The sequence below is a fragment of the Cyphomyrmex costatus genome, unplaced genomic scaffold, assembly GCF_001594065.2.
Source record: "Cyphomyrmex costatus isolate MS0001 unplaced genomic scaffold, Ccosl1.0 scaffold81, whole genome shotgun sequence".
In the NCBI taxonomy this organism is placed as follows: domain Eukaryota; kingdom Metazoa; phylum Arthropoda; class Insecta; order Hymenoptera; family Formicidae; genus Cyphomyrmex; species Cyphomyrmex costatus.
In genome coordinates, this window is record NW_017280386.1 from 1,091,296 (window position 1) to 1,102,216 (window position 10,921).

Consider the following 10,921-nt stretch of genomic DNA (forward strand, 5'->3'; position numbering starts at 1 on the left):
AAAAAAAAAGTATTAAAATAAATTAATAATAATAATAATCCAAGGCAATATACGTATTAAAATACTTAAAAGCTATGCAGAATAAAAGGAACAGAGAACAGAGTATAATAAAAAAAATACATAAATACATAAATTACAATGTAATTTAACGATTTTTGTTCACACTGCCCATTTCCAATTTTGAATGTCGGATCTATTTCTACAATTCGGTACACAACATTGGACCATTTTAATTTCAAGATATTATGTGAGAGCTAAGCCGAGAAAATGTCAAGACTTCACCGGTGCTAAGACTTGAATCCAGTTAGAGGGTAGAGTTGCATGCTCATATATCACACTTGTGACTTGCGCATGCGTACAATAACAGCCAATCAGACTTAGGCATGTATTACCTCGTCGCACCGTCCCGCAGTGGCTTACCCCCCGCAACGTTATGCTTTGTCCCTATATTTCTATGTCCATGATTAGATGCGAGCGCTCATTAGCTGCTCACAGTAAAGGTTGGATTATACTGGCCGTAATCTGTTAACTTATGCTGTAATCTGTAAAAATTGACCAATTATAATCGATTATTCCCCTCTCATTCGACTGTTATTGGTCAATTTTTACAGATTACGGCATAAGTTAAAAGTTTACGGCCAGTATAAATCAACCTTAAGCGGTCACCATCTTTGTGAGCGTAAAATGTTATCATATCTCTAGAGAAAAGTAAGTCTTGTAAGTAACTTCCGATTTCGATAAAATTAGAGTCATTCGACACGTGTTTGCATAAAACGGAAGAATATGGCAGAAATATAAATGTCGCTCTGCCCCGCGAATCGAGATATTAAGCATTAAAGTCATGACTATTCAGGTTAGGAAATCTGTCGCAGTCCTACAATCGCCATGTCTTCTACATGCATTTCGATTTTATGCGTATGCGTCTCATTACGTTTCTTAGGCCTATCGCACATGAAATGCATAACTGTGCATAAGCATGACATAAGGCCGTTGGACCAATGAGCATCCAGCATAAAGACGCCATATTGATTAACATAAGATGCTCATTGGTCCAGCGGCATTATGTTATGCTTATGCACAGTTATGCATTTCATGTGCGATAGGCCTTATTCCTAAAATGTGATTGGATAATTTTCATTATGCATTATATGTTATGCAAGTATTTATGCGGTTATGCAAGTTTGTGTGGATATAGCTTAACGCATAATATATCTCTGTTCGCGGGGCAGAGCGACTTCTATCTCTGCCAGATTCTTTTGTTTTATGCAAAAACGCGTCGAATGAGCCTAATTTTATCGAAATTAGAGGTGGTGGGGGTATTCTGTATAATTACCCACATTACATACATATACATATATAAAATAAACTTTTAAAATGTTTAAGACGTAAAGTTATCCTATAAATTTAACTTTATTTTTCTAAAAGTAATAACTCTAATTCTAAAACATTATAATTAAAAGTTGTCACAAAAGGAATTATCACGCGAATATGTTTTTATTCGTATGTAGAATAACTTATTTACAGATATTTTATCTGCAAAATATATTTCTTACTTATTATACTACCATTTATTATTTCTTTGTGAAGCTGTGAAAGCATGAATGCTTAATGAGCGATGTGAGCGACAAAAATTTACGCTCACCAAAATTGATGAAAAATGATGAGCGCTCTCAATAAGCAGCTAGTAAGCACTAGAGTCCTAGATATCAGAGAAGCGCAATCGATGTTCCGCGTCCTGATTAGCTGACTGTCAGCCAATCATGACATTCATTCAGTGGTATTAAAAATGGCTGACTAATAGACGATTGGTGGATTTCATATTTCGTCTGCAAACGACGCCATTTTTAATACTTTTCTTAGTAATTTTGCAATACTGACTTAAGCCGGTTGCGCTTCTCTGATATCTAGGACTCTAGTAAGCACTTGCATCCAATACACGATTCTAGAGTGTTCACTGAGCGCTCAGTAATTTATCAAGCATTAGGTGCATCCAGAAACACGACCGCTCACTAAACGCTCAATGAGCTTTTTTATCTGATTGGCATATTCCATTATCAAGAAAACATTTTATCTAGTACGTAGAAATCGTTCACTGAGCGCTCATGGATAGCGCTCACTGAGCGCTCAGTGAGCAGTGTAGTACTGAATGCACCCATAGTCGGTTCTTATATTTAAGTGACAGCACCCTCAAGGTGTGAACCCGCCCTAAGGAGACTTCGCTCAGTCTCGCCCATATATGTAATACTACTATATGGCTAGATGAGAGAGAAGTCCATGTCCCAGAACCACGGTGCGGGAATATACTTCTCTCTCTTTCTCAGCGTACTTTGAACGTTGTGCGCATGCGTCCGATCATTCCCTCCATCAATAATAAATAAAAGGATAAATATACATATATGAGTAAGGGAAGAAGGAAAAAGTGATTGATTCCGCTTCAGGGTATAACCTTGTTACAGTTAACAGAGTCAGTTTAGTCGGAATAAATAAATTAATCCTAATTTTATGAAATAAACTTTTTCAAGATTGCCGTTATGTATATAAGAATACAGTGCAATCCCTTACAGAAATTTTATGATAATCAGTGCAAACTAATACCTATTTCATACCTATGCAAACTAATGTTTTCAGTCGCATTAGGCGCATTAGGCTTTTTGCCACATAAATAGCATATCTTGACCATTTTTGCCTGTGTACAACAGCACACATCTAATAAGCATAACGAGCATAACCTGTTCGCGTCATCTCACTGATCGCACTCTATTTTCCTATTGGCGGATGCAATCAATCCAACGCATGCGCACAACACTCAAAGTACTCTTAGAAAGAGAGGGAAATATATATTCCCGCACCGTGGTTCTGGGACCGCTTCCTCTCACTCCCTCTTATAGGCACTAGCCATATAGTAGTATTACATATATGGTCTCGCCAGTCTACAAAACATGGACCCATTTTAGGTTTCGAGTTCAGTTTCCGATTCTCGACACTCGCAGTGCTCGTGAATTTAGTAGTGTTTGAATGCGAGTAAAGGTTGATTTATACTGGCCGTAAACTGTTAACTTATGCCGTAATCTGTAAAAATTGACCAATCACAGTCGAATGAGAGGGGAATAATCGATTATAATTGGTCAATTTTTACAGATTACAGCATAAGTTAACAGATTACGGCCAGAATAATCCAACCTTAAAGGTTGGATTATACTGGCCGTAATCTGTTAACCATGAAGGAAGATATAAGGAGACTCCACTCGGTCTCGCCAGTCTACAAGACATGAACCCATTTTAGGTTTCGAGTTCCGTTTCCGATTCTCGACACTCGCAGCGCTCGTGAATTTAGTAGTGCTGCGCATAATGAGTGCGAGTAAGAGAAATGATCATTTCTCTTACTCGCACTCATCAGAATCGGAAGCTGAACTCGAAACCTAAAATGGGTCCACTTTTATTTTACGGAGTGGAGTCTCCTTATATCTTACTTCCTGCTGTTAACTTATGCTGTAATCTGTAAAAATTGACCAATTATAATCGATTATTCCCCTCTCATTCGACTGTGATTGGTCAATTTTTACAGATTACGGCATAAGTTAACAGATTACGGCCAGTATAATCCAACCTTTAGAGAAATGATCATTTCTCACTTGCACTCATTTATGCGCAACACTACTAAATTCACGAGCGTTGCGAGTGTCGAGAATCGGAAACTGAACTCGAAACCTAAAATGGGTCCACTTTTATTTTACGGAGTGTAGTCTCCTTACTTCCTGAATTCCACTATGGGTAATGGTACGTCACTGTGCGCATCGTTTTGATTAAAGATGGCGGAGACAAGGGACGAAAAATTCGTGTCGCGAAGACGTTCAGCTGCTTTGAAGGCTTTTAAAGTTAAGGACGAGAGAGTGGCCACTTTCAAGAAGGTAATGTGTGTTTTAATGTTGCTTTTTAGAGAATTATCACTTTTAAATTGCATGTATTTCTCCTGACCATTTCCAGTCATATCTTTTTAATAGATATATCGTAAACAAATCTCATTGAAACATGATATGTTTTTGTCAGGTGTCAGCGATTTTACAGAAATCGGAAATAGACAGGACGGCCGAAGAAACTGGGATACTCGCCTCGTGCAGTGACGTAGTGAAAGAGGTTAATTTACGGTAATAACCATTACCATTATATTATTTTTAAGAATTAGTAGATATTTGATACAATCACTTTTAGTTAAATTTCTCTTTGAGTAGAGTAAAATTTATCTGATGTATAAATTACTGTCAGATTCACTTGTTTTTTATTAGTTTTATGTAGATATAGGCTGCAATCATATTTTCAGCACTAAAACATAAAACTAAGCAATGCTTTTGTTATATTTCCATCAAATCTACTTTTATGAATTGACAAACCTGTATCTAAAAGCAAGCATTATTGTCCATTGAAGCTTTGTTGGTTTACTGTCCTTAATGAGAATTTTTTGTATATACACAGATATACACATACACTCTCTCTCTCTCTCTCTCTCACACATACACACACGCACACATTATATATATAATAAATGGTGAAAGGATTCTTTTACATATATGGAAAAGGACTTTTTTCTCAACCATATATATATATATATGTAAAAGAATCCTTTCACCATTTGTTGTGAAATTGTTTTTGCAATTATATCATTCGATAGAGCAAAATTCCAAGTTCAAAAATATATTTTAATTGTGATGATTTTTAACGGAGATATAGGCAATCAAAATTAGAATGCTCCTTTACTTAATTTGTGAATAACTCAGGAACAAAAAATTGTAGGACCATTTAAAAAAAATTATTTTGTAGGAAAATTTTTATGTTTTCACGATAAGTATTTGAAAATTTTCACAAATTTTTTTGGATGTGAAAGACTCAAAGTAAAAAGAAAATTTTTTATCTTTTTTAGCTCATAGATTTTTGTATGTAAAAATTATCAAATTTATAGAAACTCAGTAAATATAGTAACCTTTTGAAAGTAGAAATTTCAAGCTTCAAAATTTTTTTTTAATTTAAATTTCGTTCATTTTTAACAAAGATATTGTAAAATAAAGTCCTTTTATATATACGTAAAAAGATTTTTCCCAATCTAATATATAAGTATAAAATTAAAATGTACCTAATATATTAAAGCATATTATTTTTTTTCTATACATAGTCTGCATTAAAAATTATTTTTAATTTTTAGAAAGAAGGAAGGAAGGGAGAGGAATAAAAAAGGGGAGTGGAAAGATAAAAGAGGAAAGAGAGGGAGGGAGGGAGAGATGAAGGGACGAAGGGGGGGAGAGAGAGAGATTTGGTTATTTAAGATTCTAATAACATATAGAAAAGTATTTTGATAATATAAAGATATTTATGCATGGGTGTGTGTGTTTAATATTTAATTTATTCAGTTTGATTATAATTTATCCTGGTGATATAAATGATGTTAACAGAGTTAATAATAAATTTTTTAATGTATAAATTATTATTAATATATTATATAGTATTATCGATAGTATATTATGGTTAGATTTTATCAATAATTCACTGATAGTTGTAATGTTAAAGAGATTATATACAATATTTAATATATTTTTTTAATTTTAAGTAGAATATGAAATTATCTGTAATTTATTTGTCTATATTTATAGACAAGAAAAACGGGATAGAATAAAGGCGAGATTAGAAGAGATTGAAGATGCGCCTGAAATTTTGGAGGAAAAATGTATACGTTTGGCAGCAGCAATTAGTAGAGCAACATCACTTGCAGTATACACTGGCGCTGGTATTAGCACAGCAGCATCTATTCCAGATTATAGAGGTACTAATGGAGTTTGGACTCGTATGCAACAAGGAAAGGAAATTGGGTAGGAATCATTTTAATTGAAATTTAAACTTATATGACAATAATTATTTTTTGCAATAATTTTATTTTAATTTTTGTCATGTCATAAATATAGAGATTGTATAATAAATTTATGAAAAATTTTATACAATAAATAATAATTTTTTCTTTATTTCAACTTATTATTCCCTATTAATTAACAAATTAAGATTATTTAATAAAATTTATAAAAGATTCTACACATGCATATATTTCTATTTATATTTCTAGTTTCTTAATATTAATTACTTTATATTATTTACTATTTTGCATTTTGCAAAAATAAATTGAAGATGATTTACTTTTTAATATTATACAGTTATCAATAATAATTACAATGTAATAATTGTAATCTGTCAATATAACAATGTAAACGTAAAAAATATTATATTCATATGCAACATATTTTTTTATTATATTTATTATTTGTTTATTATTATACAATTAATAATGTATAATGAAGGCTCTGTTGAATTAAATCATATTATATAGAAATGCCATTGAGAGCCAGACTTATGCTGGATTCACACTACATCTGATTTTCGTCGTACAATGACTCTGCAACCAATCAGAAAAATCGTATCATCGATACGAAGCAAAATTTTGTTTCCTGATTGGTTATAGAGTCGTCGTATGACGAAAATCGGATGCAGTGTGAATCCAGCAATAGGATGTATGCGTGCTGTGAAAGTCTTTATTAATTAAAAATTAGACGTTTTGATTGTGAATGCGATCCTTTTTAATACAATTTGTCCTTATATATAAAAATCTATAGTGTACGAGAAGTTGACGTCGTTACATTCATTGTAGGGATTTGTTTGCTATGCAATTAATTCTAGATATTTGACATGATAATCATAATGATAAACGTAGACAAAATCACACAAACATTTTATTGCACTTCGACACTGTATTGTCTAAATTTTTCTCTATATATCTATGTACATACGTTATAAAACTATATCTATTAGATGCAAAAATCACACAAACATCTAGAACTAATTATATAGCAAATAAATCCCTATAATGAATGTAACGACATCAACTTCTAGTACACTATAGATTTTTATATAAGGACAAATTGTATTGAAAAGGATCGTATTCACGATCGAAGCGTCTAATTTTTAATTAATAAAAAATTTCACAACACACATACATCCTGTATCTGGCTCTCAATGGCATTTCTACATAATATGTTTATTATTAATTTTATTATTATATTATTTATGTTTTTGATAGGAATCATGATCTGAGTCAAGCTGAGCCAACTTTGACGCATATGGCCCTTTATGCATTATATAAGGCGCGAATTCTCAAACATATAGTTTCTCAAAACTGTGATGGATTACACTTACGCAGTGGTATCCCGCGTAATTTTCTTTCCGAGGTACATGGCAATATGTATGTAGAAGTTTGTAGAATGTGTAAACCATCTAGAGAATATTGGAGACTTTTTGATGTTACTGAAAAGACTGCACGATATCAACATGGTACAGGAAGATTATGTCACAGATGTAATACGATGCTACAAGATTCCATCGTTCATTTTGGTGAAAGAGGTAATTTGCCTTGGCCAATCAATTGGAACGGGGCAACTAGAGCTGCAAAGCAAGCAGATGTTATATTGTGTTTAGGTTCTAGTCTGAAAGTTCTTAAAAAATATCCATGGTTATGGCAAATGGATAAGCCCATTCAGAAAAGAGCTTCTTTGTACATTGTTAACTTACAATGGACTCCGAAAGACGAAAATGCGGTTTTAAAGATTAATGGAAAATGTGACGAAGTAATGAGAAAAATCATGAGTCACTTAGGTTTAGAGATACCGTGGTATAATCGTACAAAAGATCCAATCTTTTTTCATGCGATAAAGCTTCAAAACAATGAACAATTCACTAAGACTCAACCATGTCTTGAAGAGCCAGCAATTAAGGAACCTCTAAGTCAAAACAGCGATGAAAATGTTAAGTGCATGGTAGAAGGAACCGATAAAAAAGAATGCATATCGTCTTTAGCAGTAACTGATATAACAACTGCTTATCCGGCACCTTTTTTCACCGCATTACCATTTCTATCTATGGGCTTGCCATTTCCTCCTATGTACATGTATCCGCAATTAACACCATTATTTTATTATCCTTTTATACAAATACCAAACATACCAGCGGAAACATCAAAACCGAAACCAGCTTGTTCATTTTGTATGGAGCATGAAGGCTCCCTTATCTGTTTGTATTATCAACGTGATGGAGACTGTCCAGAATCAATAAAAATCAAGAATGAACAAAAGCCAGAAGAATGTGATTCACTAATGATTCGTGCGGACACTTCTATAGTATCTCCAAAGAATCCAGGCTGGTTTGGTAAAGGATATCGTAAGGGTATGAAGAGAAAGCGGTAGCATCCACTCCATGTAAATCTATGCAATATGCTTGTGACCGACTATTTATCGGGATTATACAATAATTACATTATACAATATATTTACGTATACAAATATTTACAGCCTCTATATCATAATGAAACTCGTGCATATTTTGTAGATTTATAGCAATTTAATTCCAGTATTAAAGCTTTAAAAAAAAGGATAGACTGAAATTTTGGAAGTATTTTCTAGTGATGCAAATTTAATCGTTTTTTTTTTGTTTGTTTTGAAGTAGACACTGTATCGAACTTTGTCTTAATTTTTCTCTAAAATAAGTAAACGGAATGTACATTTTAATTAAAGATGGTATCGAACAATAATCATTAACAAAACATTTAATTTTTATCTTACTTTAAAGGGATGCTGCAGTGACCAAATGGTGGGGACATTGCAGATCAATATAAATCTCCGAATTTACTAAACAGAATTAAAAATCCTATTATAGGATTGAAATAGACACAAAATTGGGTAATGATGCAGTTAATTTTGTGCTAAAATCAGAAAAAAAAATTAAAAACTTACATTTTTTTTACTAAAAGAGCTGTCGCGCGCCTGATGAAGATATTTCCTTAATACAAAAGTTTTGTAACTCGAATAAATCAAATAACAGTATAGCATCAAGCGGATTACATGAATGAACAATACTGAGTTTATACAATTAAGATTAAAAGCTTAAAAAGAAAGATTGAGCTGCAAATGACGTGTATATGAATGCTGAGCGACGACTCGAAACGGTAAACAAAGCTAATTGTGTCTAGCAGTAGGTGCTCGATCTTAAAGTTAGATTAGAACAAATGCGTTTAAGTGAGACACAACAATATATAACATAATATAAGGAATAAATGAGAGATATCACTATTATCGAATTTTGGAATTAAAAAATCTGTACTATTGACCTCGATCAAATTCGGCCGTCACTCTAGCATCCCTTTGAGGAGGTTCTTGTGTTTGATAAAGTAAGTCGATAACATATAATATAAAGATTTATTATATCAACCTATATCTAAAAAAAATTTCATTGATCTTTACCATATGTTATTTAAGAATATATTTAATTCTAAATGTATGTGTGGAATTTTATAATTACAAGCATATGCAAAACCTTATTCTGTAGATATTTTTTCTTAATTTGAAACATTTGTTTACAAAAATATTTTAAAAACATAATTATAAAGTAAATACTTAAGTTTGTTCGAGTAAAGTTTTGTCTAAATTGGTTATATTTTTCAATAAAGAATAGCAAGAATTTTTACCCAATGGACAACACGTGTGTGGTTACGTATGTGTCACTTGTAGAGAAATAATATTAAATTTATTATAACGCTTAAAGCTCCTGAATACCGGCGACGGCCATGTTGGAATTGTGACGTCATAGGCGAGAAAAACACATTAATTTTTCTTGCGTCCCATTTTTTAATAAAGACAATTTGGATAAATTTAAAAGGCGGTATCGCACAAAAACACTTGTGAAAATTGCCGGAAACTGTCCTTTCCTCTTCTGATAGTCAGTAAATGGTCGTAAAAGACACGTAAAGTGAGCCTATTCTCGGGCAGAATCACACAGTTTAACAGCTGATAAAACGAGTGAAATATACGCTTTTACGTATAAAATTTCACGATAACTGCAGTTTCCGGCAATTTTTAGGACTTTCACGAGTACGAGGGAAGTCACATTTTCATAAATAAGCAAATATTGACGAAATGGCACGCAAGAAAAATTTTGTCGTCAAAACATCACTTTTTCACGCCTATTAGTTCAGACTTTTACCATGGCGAGGCGCTATACACACACACAAGCATGAACCCATGTCTGTGCGCTCCCCTTCTACCCGAAAATGAGCACACGGACATGAGCTTGCAATTGTGTGTATAACCAGTAACGTACTACCAGTTTTGCTAGCCACCGTCTAATTCGGTGTCGCTACCCATCAACACGGAGTTCTTGGCTGAGTATTCAGGAGCCTTAATAACTCGGTTTACAAGGCCGATCCCCGCATTTTTCTTATAGATTCTTTCGTTCTGAGTGAAAACGCGACGAATGAGTATAATTTTATATGTTTAAGACACGTATTTGTCTTCTAAAAGGTAGAGTATAACTTGCACTTCTAAAATCTTAATAAAATTATACTCATTCGTCGCGTTTTCACTCAGAACGAAAGAATCTATAAGAAAAATGCGGGGATCGGCCTTGTGAATCTAGTTATTAAGCGCTAAAGTTCGAGACTTTACAGGTTAAGATATCTCATCCCGATTCGATATATATTATGCAGGGAATGGAAAGTTACTTTTTAAAAATAACTAGTTACAGTTACTCGTTACCGAGTAAAAATGTAACTAGTTACAATTACAGTTATCGCTTTTTAAAAGTAACTCGTTACAGTTACCGTTACTTAAAAAATAACTTTTCGTTACTTTTCTTTAAAATCAATTTAAAAATGTACTTTTGCATTTTTTTTTTATATGTAATACTAACAAATATATAGTTTTATTAAAAAAAAAAAACAATGTAGAATGGCTCAAATAATAAATTAAATAAAAGTAAAATGAGAAGGGTTACGAGCCAAAAATGAAACAGTTTATTTCCGATAAGAACGACGATGACAATGTAATTAAATGTATAAATATAT

General features: G+C 32.7%; 1 protein-coding gene across 1 annotated transcript; it reads left to right on the plus strand.

Moving 5' to 3' along the window:
- The first annotated feature begins 3,809 nt into the window (after window positions 1–3,809).
- On the plus strand, window positions 3,810–8,452 carry Sirt7 (sirtuin 7). Its single transcript, XM_018549345.1, has 4 exons — window positions 3,810–3,908; window positions 4,048–4,145; window positions 5,640–5,855; window positions 7,112–8,452. Exons 1-4 carry the CDS (start codon window positions 3,810–3,812, stop codon window positions 8,268–8,270), a joined length of 1,572 nt encoding a protein of 523 aa, XP_018404847.1. The 3' UTR covers window positions 8,271–8,452.
- Window positions 8,453–10,921: the final 2,469 nt, after the last annotated feature.

Bases quoted from the DNA above. Each gene is read 5' to 3' on its own strand.
- Sirt7 (XM_018549345.1), top strand. From the start codon at position 3,810: ATGGCGGAGACAAGGGACGAAAAATTCGTGTCGCGAAGACGTTCAGCT. The intron at 3,909-4,047 runs GTAATGTGTGTT...TGTTTTTGTCAG, and splicing joins GAGTGGCCACTTTCAAGAAG to GTGTCAGCGATTTTACAGAA. The intron at 4,146-5,639 runs GTAATAACCATT...CTATATTTATAG, and splicing joins GTGAAAGAGGTTAATTTACG to ACAAGAAAAACGGGATAGAA.